Genomic DNA, 13846 nt, shown 5'->3' on the forward strand with positions numbered 1-13846 from the left:
CAGTTGCTCCAAAGCAGACATGGTGTATGCATGTGGTTTCACCAGGTACTGGAATTAAAATGCCTGCACATTACATATAATGAGGACAGAAGCACAAAGGATGGGAGCTTGGGGTTTCCTCTGAAAGGAGTGGTTACTGGGCAGAGTCATGGGCTCTAAGCATGGATAAGAGGGAAAGTGGGGACATTGCAGGTGGAGATGGTGATAATGAAAAGGCAGCAGGCTCTCTTGATTGGAGTCTTGAAGAGGTTGGAGGATGGCTGTGGAGGGAGCATTGGAGAAGACTTGGTAGGAGAGAATGGTTTCAAAGTGAGGTTTGGAGGTCTCCCCAAGTCATGCTGAAGAAAATAGGATAACTGCTATATATACATATTTTTTAATCTCATCCATGACACATTTCTGCTTTGGGCATTCCTTGATCATGTACTATATCATTATAATACATTATAATGCATTATACCAGCTGAGTAGTAAGTGGTTATGGTTTGTAGCCAAATACTTATGCAGATTTGGATATTTGGGGCTGTGCCCCTCTCACAGTAGGGTGTGCACAGTCAGAGAGGTCACAAGGCCACTCGGTGGGGGGCAGAAGTAAAGATTCCTCTGTTACAGGTGAGAACTGGCCTGAAAGTCTGTGCGCTCTAGCAAAATCCATGTAGGCTGTGGGATGGTGGTATTAAAGAATGTTCAACAAAAGGGAAAATCATGGCCATAATGCAGATATAAAAATGAATACATGTTAAAGATTTTATTTAACTCATTCACTGAGGGAGGACGCTGGTTTGAAAAGAGAATTCAAAGAACCACAATATTTATTCACACAGAGTTGTAAAATAGATCAAAGACAATGAATCTGGTAGACTCAGATTCTAACTCAGAAGATAATACACAGCTTTGTATGTTTTTATCTCAGAAGGTTGAGCAGGGCTAACAAGGCCTCGACAGCCAACCTCAAAGGGCCGGTAGGGACGTTAGCAGTTGAGCCAGATCAGCTCGTGCTTTGAGCAGTGAGGCCCTCTAGGAGAGGGCAGCATGCTGAGGGTAGGGTGGATGAGCCAGGGAAATGGGAAAATGAGGCTTCCTGGGTGAGGACAGAGGAAGACAAAAAACTAAAAAAAAAAAAACCCAGAAAAACAAAAACACACCCAAAAATCCCCTAAACATTTCTTACTAAAAAGTGGGATTGTCACGGTCACTTCTGTTTTTGTCTTGGTCTAAAATGTGCAGATACTTTCTCCATTAAACACATAAAAACCACCACAATATTGGGGGTTTCCCAAGAGTCCCCAGGCTAAGGGGCTTTGGGATGACTCAGTGCGGGGCTCAGGTGCCAGTGGCAGCAGGTGCAGGAGCTGGATTCTCACGGATGTGGACTGCCCTGGGGAGCCAGCTCTGCTCTAAAATCCCATGGACCGAGACCTTTTCGCTCCTTAAAGGAGCAATCTCCAAATGTGGCTCAGGGTGCTTTGCATTTCTCTAACAGACTCCTGGGCTCTGGGTAGGCAAGGAGTCCCTGAGGAAAACCTGCCCTGCCTTGGAGCGGTGCTCCAGCAGGGATGGGGACGACAGCCAGGCAGGCGGTGCATCACCAGTCGCAGAGCAAGTCCTGGCTCTTGGGCGGGAGTCCTTCCAGAGGGCTACCGGAGAGACACAGCACCCACAGAGAGAAGCCTCGGGCCCCTTCCTTGACCCGGCATCAGGATTCCCTCCCTCACTTACGTGGACCTCACCGAGAACTGGACGCATCGGTGTGGCCACCTCCTTGGAAAAGGATGTGAGGCAAAACTGCCATTCCGTGTGTGATGTCAGGAGACTTGACAGGTAAGCATCGCCCTGTTTGCTGACAGTGGGTAAAGGCAGGGCTTTCGTGGGTGGACGTGGTAACCCAGCAATTACTCACGATGCTCAGAGGCCACTGCACCCACCCCTGTTCTAGGCATTTGGAGGGAGAGGAGGAAACAAGGGAAAAGGAGGTGTGGAGCTGTTGTCACTAGCACTTGTGTTCTTTCAAGGAAGCAAACCCCACCCAGCCCTCGTCTGTCCCCCCAGTACATGCTGGAGGCAGCCCCTGGCTGGCCATGGGGTCTCTGGCAGCACACAATCCTTTATTGTGCATCTGACAGCATCAGGGTAAGAAAGAAGTTCCTTTGTAGACAACTCATTTCTATTACTGACTTTAATACTTTGTAATCGTCTCTTCCTTTAAAAAAAATCCACAGAAACCGAGTTATGAAACATTCTTTTTTGATAGCCATTTTTAACTTCATCTGCATTTTTGTGCCCATGCACCCATAAATATTTCTAGTTCCTTGTCCCGTTCTGATGGAGAACACACTTTTGATTCATTTTGATGACGGCTGCTTGGGAATCTGCTAGAAGCGGACAGATGCAGGGTCGGATACTGCTTCTAGGAGTTTGCTAGATGCTCACGCACACAGCAGGCAAATAGTAAGAAATAATAGTTTGTGGTTTGAGATTACATAAAGCCCACTGAGATTAAATGGCTCTTATTTGTTGGTCATTCCAGATGACCTGGTAGGGCAGATTTATAGGAACTGTTGGGTGACATGAAGTCTGAAGCAGCTGGTCTAGACAATTAGGCAGGTGGCACCTGGGGTGAGCAGGAGCCAGCCATACGCTCCCTGTAAGCATGCAAATACAATTTCTTAGAGAACACAGTGCATGCCCAAAAGTCCCAAGGTAGACCAGAGTGGGCAGGTATGTTCATTAGGGATTTTCATTTTCATTGTCTGAAAATTTATAAACACAAACTTATTTATTGTTCCTTACAATCGCATTTCAGGCAACCAATGATAGACTTGACAGAAAGAGAAAGGAAATCATCTCCATTGGTTTAGCCAAGGAAAACATTCTGCCTGATCTTGTAGGAAGTATAAAAGGAGCTGTATTTCACCAAAGGCGGGGGACCACTCCTGGATTTGTAAAGGCTTTACTGCCAGGTGCTGGCATGATAAACAGTAGCCCTGAGAACTGGATCACACAGGGGCTCTGGGTTCATTTACAGGCCTGGTGTTTCACCTGCCTGGTGTGCCTGTAGTTAAATAGAGTCATTCATTAGTGGTATTATTTTTAATACTAAAAGTTGTTAATGATGAAATTATTTTTTATTAATTGTTAGTATAGATAGTCCCAGTTTCATATGTGCATTCACAGCATCTCAGGGTTGTTCAAAATAAAAATGGTCTAATCTCACCACATACCCCACGCTGGAAACTGCTCTGTAACACCCTTGAAGAAAGGGTGACTAACCTTTGCTTGAAAATCTCCAGGAGGCAGAACTTGGTGACTCTCAAGGCACCCCATTTTATCATCATGTAGTTGATCAGAAGGTCCCTTTTAAAATTAAGGTGAAATCTGCCAGTCTATTTCTTCTGCTCACAAGTCCTAGTGCCCTCTTTTCTGCTATCTTTTGGTCATTTGCTTTTTTTTTTCACAAGAGATGTCATATTCTTTTATTTTTCCAAATCTAATTAAATTTGGCATAGTGTCGTAGTGTCTTTGCTTTGCCAGGTTATACCAGATGTCCAGAATCTGCCATTACTGGGCGAGACAGTTGCTGAGAGTTATACCGGAGTCCTCAGGACTTTTCCAGAAGATGTTGGTAGAGCCTCTGACCCTCATGGTGCTTGTCACCTGGGCGGCTCTGGTTCAGAGGCTGCAGGCCCTCTGGCACCGGTGACAATGGCGTGCTGCTGCCTCACATTGCCTGGCTTCATTTTTACCCTATCTTCTCTCTCCCACTTAGGAAGCTTTCCTCCTCTCGGAACGAAGGACACAGACCAGGTCAGGTTTTCCTCAAGTGAGAGGGACCCAGCTAGTATTTAATGCACAAGTAGTGATTGCCTCCTCCGGGAAGACAAGCAGGGCTCACACTCAGCCTGGAAATGGTTCCTCCACCTCCAGAATTGGGATTCCAGTGGGGGACTGAGCCAGCAGCTCAGTTCAGAGGTGGCTGGCCCTGGCCAGTGGCCTCTGTTTCTGGTATTCCTGAGTCCAGCTCTCTTTCAGCAGTTCAGAGCAAAAAGAGCATGGACTTCCCAGTCATATGGACTTGTGTTCAGCTTTACCATGTTTGGGTGTGCTGGGAGAGGTGGCTTTCTTGAGCTTGGGGTTCTCAAGGTAAAAGGGGACAGTGACAACTGCACGGGGCCATGAGCATCAGAAGAACTAACCCCGACGGTGTGTTAGCTCAGTGTGTGGGACATAGCGGGAGCTCAACCCTGCCAGGTTTCCACCGAAGGACCAGGTCTCAGCAATTGAAATCTCCAGAAAATAATCAGAACGTGCCATCTGCCAGGGGGCTACTTCTTCCAGCCAGATGGTGGCCAGCCAGCACCCAGCAAACCCCGTGTGCTCAAGGAGAAAATGAGGTTTTATTTTTCCTTCCCTCTTCTCTTCTTTTACTGTGCTGTGTATCCGGAGATCTATCCTACAGCAGTAGATCTTCAGAAAGCACCTTGGAATACAGCAGTGCATTTTTACTCAGGAAGTTGGGCTGCTGTGCCTGACTGAGGAAGGCATGGGTCTTGGCTGGAGTTGTATCTTAGGCAAGGTTAGTTTTTACGCTAGGACATAGGTGAAAATCACCTGTAGTCGCGTTACCCTTGAACACCGCTTGGGATGTGTGATGTCATTTGGCTGCTTGCTGTGGGAGCCTGTCACTTCAGATGATATCTGAAGGCTCGTGTCTCTGGCCTGGGCTGAGTGAAGCTGCAATGCTTTCAAGGCTGGTCTTGTGGGAACCAAGGCTGACTCCAGGCTCCACCTTCCTGACCATGGGAGGGCTTGCCCTCATCTCAGGGAAAGGTGGCCACTGCAGACTCTCCAAGCTTATTTTTTGTCCTCTTTTTTTTTTTTTTGCCTAGCAAATCTAGTTAGACTTATAAATAACATACATGCAAACACAAGTGCAGCAAGCACCATTCATAAAAGTCATGATCTAACCACTCTAAGACTTTATGGCCATCTAAGAACGCAATGTCAAACTGAATCCTTGACCTGAAGTATATCTCAGGAGAAGGTGCTAGTTCCTTCCAGAGCAAGATTGGAGGTTCAAGGCTGAATTCACCTGCAGTGGCCATGCCAGGTGATATGTCAGGCAGCTAATCAAGGGGCGAGGTGCCAGGGGAGCTGGGCTGCCAAACAAGTGGGAGGGCCTGGAGTGAGGCTGAGGGCAACCAGTGAGGAAGGAACCCAGGCCGGAGGTGAGCTCAGAGCAGAGGAGAGCAGAGCTTTCTCTGCACAATGATGCTGTCCCAGAACGTTCACTCTGCCCCTACCTATTGCCCTAACCTACCCAGGTTTTCCTTTTGAGTTTCAAGTCTAGCAGTCCAAGGAACCTCTCTGCCTGTCTTAGGGACACCACCAACCCAACCTGCCAAACCCTGAACTCATGCTGGCAGGAGCAGAGGCCCTCAGCTGCAGGGTGCATTCACCTTGGCTAATGGGGACCTGACCCTCGTAGGGGCTGACATTGGAGAACTGGACAAGGTGGTGGAACCTTACATGAAGAGAAACCAAAACTGAATTTCATTTTGAATTTAACAGAAAGTAAACAGGGTGACTATAGTATCTTAATCTGGCAACCTGGAAATGCTATTTACTAATTGGCTTGTCCTCCTGAAATGTGGAAATAATTTTGGTGGCCCAACTCTTTAAAGAATAGTTGTTCAGGAAAGTCAGCAAGTGTCCTCTTCTCTCAGTAAATACCCTATCATAAGCAGAGGCTTCAGAACTATTGCACTGACCTTAAAACTGCACAGAGAAGTGGATTCCTCTCCTCAAAAATAGCCACCGGAGAGTGGTAGGATTTGGGGTAGAGAGACCATGTGAGGTTCCCAGGTCTGCCTCTAGGTTTCATCTGTTTATAAAAGGCTTCTTCTGTGGGAGAAAGTTGGTAGAGAGGTAATATATTAGTCAGGGCTCTCTAGGGAAACAGAACTGACAGGAGATAACTGTAAATATTATGAGATTATAGAAAAATTGTCTCACATGACTGTGGGAATGCACAGGTCCACAAGCAATGAAGGCATTCCACAAATTCCCCAGGGGCTGCTGGTTGGCTGAAATAGAGATGGAAACCCTCCCTTCTGACTGCTGAAATCATCACTTCTTCTTTTAAAGCCTTCAACTGATTGGGCGAGACTTTTCTCATTGTTCTTTTTTTTTTTTTAAAGATTTATTTATTTCTCTCCCACCCCCCACCTCAGTTGTCTGTTCTCTGTGTCCATTTGCTGCATCTTCTTTGTCCACTTCTGTTGTTGTCAGCAGCATGGGAATCTGTGTTTCTTTCTGTTGCATCATCTTGCTGCGTCAGCTCTCCGTGTGTGTGACATCATTCCTGGGCAGGCTGCACTTTCTTTCATGCTGGCAGCTCTTCTTATGGGGTGCACTCCTTGTGCATGGGGCTTCCCTACATGGGGGACACCCCTGCGTGGCACAGCACTCCTTGGGCGCATCAGCACTACACGTGGGCCAGCTCCACACAGGTCAAGGAGGCCCAGGGTTTGAACCGCAGACCTCCCATATGGTAGATGGATGCCCTAACCATTGAGCCAAGTCTACTTCCCTTTTCTCATTGTTGAAGGCAATCTTCTAATTTGATTGTAGATGTCATTAGCCACAGATGCAATTAACTGACTGGTGATTTAAGTCTACAAAATGTCCTCATAGTAACAATCAGGCCAATGTTTGCTTAACCCAATAACTGGACACCATCACTTGGCCAAGTAGACACATGAACTTAACCATCACAGGTAACTAGGGCTGGGAGCAGCCAAGGTCATCAATGTATCTGGAGATAGGGGGAAAGCAGAAAGCACTGAGTCCTCATCATAAAGGAAGCCCCAGTGGCTTCAGGCTGTAGAAGGGAGGCTGCGTTAGACCTGGGTGCTCAAGCTTGCCTGGAGCCCTGGGTGCAGGGCTCTGCCTCTTTGCCTGGCATGCTTGTAGCCAGCCCACCTGCCCAAACATTCTTGCTCTAAAGAAATGCCATGTCTTTAGCAAGTTCCCCAAATCTCCAAGTCTTGCCTTTTCCATGAAATAAGCTCAGACTTGGGACTCAACAAGGATACTTCTTCTTCCTCACCTTTTCTTGCTCACCTTTCCCAGCACTCTCCAGGGCTGCAGGCAGCATGTGAGGAAGGAAAGGTCCAGCACGGTCATTCTCCCTGACTTGGCCTGGGATGGTGGGCTGGACTCTACTCTCAGGACCACCGAGCCTCCTCTGACACTCTGACCACCTCCTGCCTCCCAGGCAGACTCAGCTCAGGGTCACTGTCCAGGCAAGGGCATAGCTGGAGACCCAATCAAAGTCAGAGTGCAAGGAGTTTAATAGAAGGCATGGAGGGAGCATCGTGGTGAGAGACCACACATGGAGAATTGGGGTGTGGGCCTCGTGGGCACGTGGCTGCTGTTGGTGGCTCCTTAGCAGGCTCTGCACACCTCGCAAAGGGATTGGGTATGGACTCAAGCAAGAGGCTGGGTTTCCCTTTCTGAGACTAAACTTCTGTGGCTGTTCCCTCCCTATGTTGATAAGGAAATTATTTGGGCTAAGTTTTTTATTTAATCCAATTATCCTTCAAAGTGCTCAGTGATTTTGAATCTTTTTTTTTTTTTTTAAAGCAAAGGTTCCTCTTAAGACCTTGTAAAAAGTTTCTTTTTATACACCTGAGTGTACATACAGGTACATGAAATACACATTTACACATACCCTATAGCTCTCATAAGTAGAAGGATTTCTCCTTCATGTTGAAACTCCACTTGGGACAGGCAGCCCCTGCTCTGATGGCTCCATGGGCATTTGGGGTTTTTAGCTTTTGGGAGGAGCCAGAGCTGATTCTAAAAATGAGAGACATTGTGGGAGAGGGGAGGGGAGGGCGGGTGGCACACAGCAAAGATCACCCATTAATCCAGGTGTGGGGAAGGAGTTCTCCAGAGAAACAGAACCAAATGAATATAAATGGATATAGGAATATATCTATACATTTATGTATCTATATATCTATATGTCTACATCTACATCTATGTCTATGTCATGTCTATGTTTATATCTATATCTATTTCTTTATATCATGTGTATATCTAAATCCATATCTATCTTTTATCTATTGTCTTTGTCATCAACTTACCTATTTATCATCTATCTCATCTATTATCTATCTCTATCTTTCTATCTCTATCACCTACCTATCTATACCTATCTATCTAATCATTTATCATATCTACCATCTGTCTATTCTATCTCTATCTGTCTGTGTGACTTTCAATCACCTACCTAAATCATCTGTCGAGATCTGTTTTAAAGAATTGGCTTACCTGAGTGAGGGCTGCCAAGTCCAAATTCCACAGAACAGCTTAGAGATGGGCAATTCCTGGAGTATGCTGAAGTCTTTAGTCCTAGCCTATAGGGAGGGCTGGGAGGTGTGGAGGGTATCCTCTTCAGACAGAGTTCATTCTGGTTGTTGCAAAAGCCTCGAAGTCCAGTCTTAAGCCCTCCAGCTGATTGGAGGAGCCCACCCACATTGCTGATGGTGATCTCCTTCACTTCCTTTATTCCGTGTCTACTGATTATAGATGCTAATTCCAACTACAAAATACCTCCACCCCAACAACTAGGCCAGTGTTTGAGCAAACACTAGCCACTACAACCCGGCCAACTTGACCACAACTTTAATCACAAAGATAAGCAATGATTAGTGTCTTGAGTAAAAAGCTAAATCTCTGTGCTCTTCTCTTAGATTCACCTTCTCATCCTCTCTAACCAGACTCTCCACAGATATTTTCTAAGTGCCTTCTCTACATGTTTGATATGCTGTGCAAAAGGCCCTGCTGTCTGCATGGACTGCTTTTTCTAATCTAAAAGCGGCGTGGTAATCTCAGGGCAGCCCCTGGGAAGACTTATCCTTCCACCCTGCTGTCTGCTGGTTGCCTCCAGAGACATGGAGCTTCACTGTTGGCCTGCCTCTTGTTTTCTCCCTGAGACAAAGGCTGCTCAGACTGTCTGCCTCTCCAAATAGCACTTGGTCAGTGCTCTGAAAAGGACCTGCTCTTTGAAAAAAGGGCTTTGAACGTTTTCTACTTGAATTGCTCCCAGCCTCCTTCTTTGGCCCTTTCTCTACCCGATTTCTTCTGTGGAAACAGTAATCATACTACTACTAATAACACCCAACATTTATTGAGAACTTATGTCCCAGGAGCCATGGAAGGGCCGCATCGTATTATTTAATTTTGAATGTCCAACAATCCTATCTGTCTCTTGACCTTCTCATTTTTCAGAGGAGAAAATCAAGGTCCCAAAGAAGCCAATATACTTGCCCAGGATCTGACCAACTCAGATTACCATGGGAAGGGTCTGTCCTAGAGCTGGGTCATTTCTCTTCTTTCAATAGCATGTCCCCTGGAAAGCCTTCTATGGTCGCCTGGGCTCTGTAAGTTTTGCCTCAAGCTCCCATGATGCTCTGTGCTATATCACCTCTGTCATAGCACTTTCTATCTGAATTGTAACATTTGCTTATTGGTCTCTCCTTCCATTAAATTGGAAGCTCCTCGGGACAGTAATTATTCACTTCTGAGTGCCCAGAGCAATCTCTGCCAGGAACTGTATGAATCCTGGCTGATTGGGTCTCACATGATGCCTCATGTTGAGCATCCTTAAGATAAGGGAAAAGTGGTGAGAGGAATTTCTGATCAGCATTGGCAGAGGCATGGGTTTCTGTTTTCTAGTCCTGCCTTGGATAGGGTTGATGATGAAGATCACCTGTGTCATCCACATGAACCCCCTTCTCCTGTCATGGTGGATGAAGAGCATCTCAGGGTCAACTCTACACCTCGGAGCCAGCTCCCCTGCAGCCAATGTGTGGAGGCAGATTCGGAGACCATTCCCTTGCTGCAGGTCTGCTCTTGGGGAGTCCTCTCAGAAGATCTCCATGATAGTGAGAGTGAATGGGAAGACCTGGAGGAGCCCGGGGACCTGGCTGATGGTGACCTCAGGTGGGTGTCATGCTCTCAGGTCCCTCTCCTGTTTGGCTGCATGGGATGCACAGGTGCTTGTTTTGTCTGCTCCTGCCTGCCCCTGAGTTAGATCTATTTCAGAGGAGAGACTGGACATCATGCAAATTTGGGCCCTTCCTGTTGAGCCACAGTGGCTGGGTAGAGACCAGAATCTAGAAAGTCAAGTCGAATTGTTAATGGAAAGAGTTGCCAGATGCTGAGAGGGGCCTGCCAGGTTGGGGTCAGCTTCCTGTAGATAAAGATGTGGGAGGAGTAAGTGCGGCAAATGCTGTCAGACTGGGAGCAGAGAAAATTAAATTCTTGACAAGCCACTATAAGCCACCCAACATTCTCTTAAAGTGCTGACAATGTACGTAGGGCCAGCATTTTGAAAAATGCTGAACGTTCAAGAAACTGTAACAGAAACACACTTTAGGAAGCATATGGAAACTTTCCAGAGCCTTGGTGTGTGAAGATTCAGGTATAATTGAAACACATTTCATTCCCTTCCATTTCATTATACTCCAGCTACTTCTTCCTTCTGGTATAAAAGGAAGTTCAGTGGGCACAGATGATTAAGCTGGATTCTCAGGTGACAGTGGCAGGCAAGCTGATAAGGACCATGGATATTGAAATTCAAATAGCACATAAAAGCTGGCTCTTACCTGAAATAGGAAGCAACAAGTTAATAGAGGGGCCAACATGGAGGCTTTGAAGACTCTGCCCTGCTCATTTATGGGGAAGTCGGACACTTGCCAGCGTGGGGAATAATGCACTGTGGATCCACAGACGTGTGGAGCCAATGGGGAGTGGCTTCTATGAGCAAGGCTACCTTCCAGGCTGGGGGTGCACAGGGCTGGAGAACTAAAAGACGGAAGGTGGGTGAGGCTTTGAGGCCCACATGTAAGCAGCCGAGGGGCCACGAGGGCCAGTACTTATGACACATGCCACGGAGGTCGGCAGAGCATTTGAAGGGGCAGCAAAGAACAGAGCAGATAGGAGCTGGGCTTGTGGCTGGAGGGGCTCCTGCTGGAGACTGGGGACCTTGGACCAATGACTTCTAAACCCTTTAAGACTCAGTCAACTGACTGTGAAAGGGAGAGAACGAAGCTGGCTTCACGCTGGTATTGAGAGGATTAGATGACAATGCACAGCACATGTTTGGCTCATGGTCTGCCCGACCCGGAAGAAGCTCTCGAGGATGTTAGCTAATTCCATCGTTAATAAAGGGGGAAGTTAATTCAGCGAGACGATGAACGGTATTACTGTGTTGGAGTTTGTTTTGTTTCCCTGTCGATGAAGGAACTGGTCAGCTGGTGCTGTGCCTTAACATGGGGTGTGGCGTGGGTGGGAAGAAGCACTTGTCTCTGGTATGGGAGTAAGAACCTGGGGTGGACTGAGTAGCCCTCAGCTGAGAATGGTGCATGGGATATGGGGGGGGGGGCAGTCCTGTCACTACCATTTATCCTGCACAGAAGAGGGAGCAGGTGTCACCTGCCCTGCTGATGGGTGACACGGGTGCTCTCGGGGTGGCCTTCAGGGAAGTCAAGAAGTCCCTGCACTTCTAGAGTGTTAACTTGCATGCTTTTAAAATACAGCCCTTTAAATACTCCAGGAGGTCCAGCAACTCCTGAAAGGTTTGGGAGCTCTGTTATTTATATTCCCCTTTTGCCCTGGAAGTGAGGAGATGTCTTGGAGGATATAGAGAGGCCTCTGCTTATGGAATGAGGAGCAGGGGTTTAAACCTATAAAACAAATGATTTTGTTTGGTCCTTATGGACATTAAGAGAGTAGACTTCATAGGAAGTGTCTGTAAGTGATTTAATTTAATCCTCTCTTCAACTCTGAATGTTATTATTCCTCTTTTATAAGTTGGGTGGGGAAGTTTAATTTGTCCAAGCTCATATGTCAAGGAGAGGTGGATTCACAATACATCTGTTTGATTCTACTTTGGGTGCATTTTTATATTTCTCCTGAAATGTGTCATCTCGTGGATTTGTGTGGTGTGCACATTTACCCAAACCGCCTTTCTGCCAAATGGCACCAGTCCTACTTCTTCTTCACAGTGTATTTCTTTCGTGAGACTTTACAAAGCCCCATATCCAGTGGGGTGAAGAAGGACATGACACTGTCATTTTAGGGAAGGCTGCTGGCCAGCTGGCAGGGCCACCCTTCCAAAGCTGCTTACTGTTTTAGGTAAATGGAGAGGGAGACAGCCACGCCAGGCAGACCCCGGAGCTTCTGCATGGACACCCTTCTGACTGCAATCGTGCAGACGAGCCTCCGATGTCACCGAGCCAGAGGATGTATCCACCGGCTCCGCCTCCAAGAAGGAAGCCTGTGGCAGCCTGGGATGAATGACCTGGGCCAGTGGTTAAGAGGCATTTTTGGGACTTGGAGTTGTCCTGAATGACACTGCAGGGACAGATGCTGGACATTATATACCCTGCCATAACCCACTGAATGTTCTTGGGAGAGTGTAAACTGCAATATAAACTATAATCCATGCGGTGCAGCAGTGCTCCAAGATGTATTTGCCAAATGTAATGAATGTGCCACAATGATGAAAGAGGTTGTTGATGTGGGAGAAGGTGGGGGGGTGGTATATGGGAACCTCTTCTATTTTTAATGTAAATTTTTTGTGATCTATTTATCTTTTTAAAAAGCAATTAATTTTTTTTTAATTAAAAAAAGAAAGAGCTAACTGCCAGAAAGATCATGCCTGCCACCTTTGAGGCTCATTTTGAGGAGTAGGTGTGACCTGTCTTCGGTTTTGGGGTTATGTCAAGTAAAGCGCTGTGTGTGTGTGTTAGGGGTGGGTGTGCTCCTTTGGGAAAGGGCTTGAGAACCCCTCGAGATCACTCTGGCAGGGTGAGGCCTTGCTGCTGCACTGGTTACTGCTCTCTAGGGACAGTGGCAACGTGAACCTGTGTACTTTTGGGTTCCCCACTGGCCAAAGGGGTTTCTGTGGTTTTCAAAGTGGCCTGGTTTCTTAGAAGGAATCTGCTAAGGAGTTTGGCGCAAAGCAATGGGAGTAATAGAGGCTGCGCCCTTCCTATCCAGCCCCAAAGAGTTACAAACTCATTTTCCCTTGAGATTCAACAATCTGATCCTAAAGATAATATGAAGGAAAAAAACCAGATGGGACTATCTCATAAAAAAGGAATTGTGAAGTGGCAGATGCAGCATTGCCAGCTATCAGGCCATATACCTGCCACCAAAAAGGAAAACTCAAGCCATGTGGTGTTAGCAAATGCACAAAAGAAATAGATCCAGTGGGAGAGAGGGGAGCACCAAGGAATACTTACTTACCTGAGTCTGTCTAATGGGGAGACACACAGCCGAGTCAGATTCTCACACAGGGTGGTGGGGGGACGGTGATTTCATGAATAGAGCTGGGATAGCTGAAAACATGATTGACATTCGTAGTCCCCTTATTTTACTAAAATTAAGTACAGGTAGATTAAATATAAAAAACTCCACCAGGGGAAAATTGGTAGAAAACAGAATCTAATTTTTATCAGATCTATAGAGGAATGATAATTTCCTTTGGCTTCTGGCAAAAAGCATTAACAAAGAAGAACTACAAACTTGACAATATTGAAAATATTCAAACTTCTACATAATAACCATGATAAAATTCATGTAAAACTAGAATAATTGGGAAAATGTTTATATGATGGTAAATAGAGATTATATTTAGAGAACCTTGGAATTTATTATAACTTATCAAACAAGGAATTTGAATAGATAATGTACACAAGAAAAATACAAATGCTAGGCAAACCCATGGAAAATATTCTGGTAAAAAGTCAATGTACTAAGTTACGTTCAC

The 13846-nt window shown here is 46.3% G+C and overlaps 1 protein-coding gene across 1 annotated transcript in view; it reads left to right on the forward strand.

Annotated features, from left to right (window-relative positions):
* Positions 1–12368, forward strand: part of LOC131278948 (FERM and PDZ domain-containing protein 2-like) — a 59673-nt gene extending 47305 nt beyond the window's left edge. The window contains 2 exon segments of the mRNA XM_058299580.1: positions 9745–10011; positions 12287–12368. Coding sequence (XP_058155563.1) covers positions 9745–10011; positions 12287–12368 — 349 coding nt within the window.
* Positions 12369–13846: the final 1478 nt, after the last annotated feature.

The sequence above is a fragment of the Dasypus novemcinctus genome, chromosome 6, assembly GCF_030445035.2.
Source record: "Dasypus novemcinctus isolate mDasNov1 chromosome 6, mDasNov1.1.hap2, whole genome shotgun sequence".
NCBI lineage: Eukaryota > Metazoa > Chordata > Mammalia > Cingulata > Dasypodidae > Dasypus > Dasypus novemcinctus.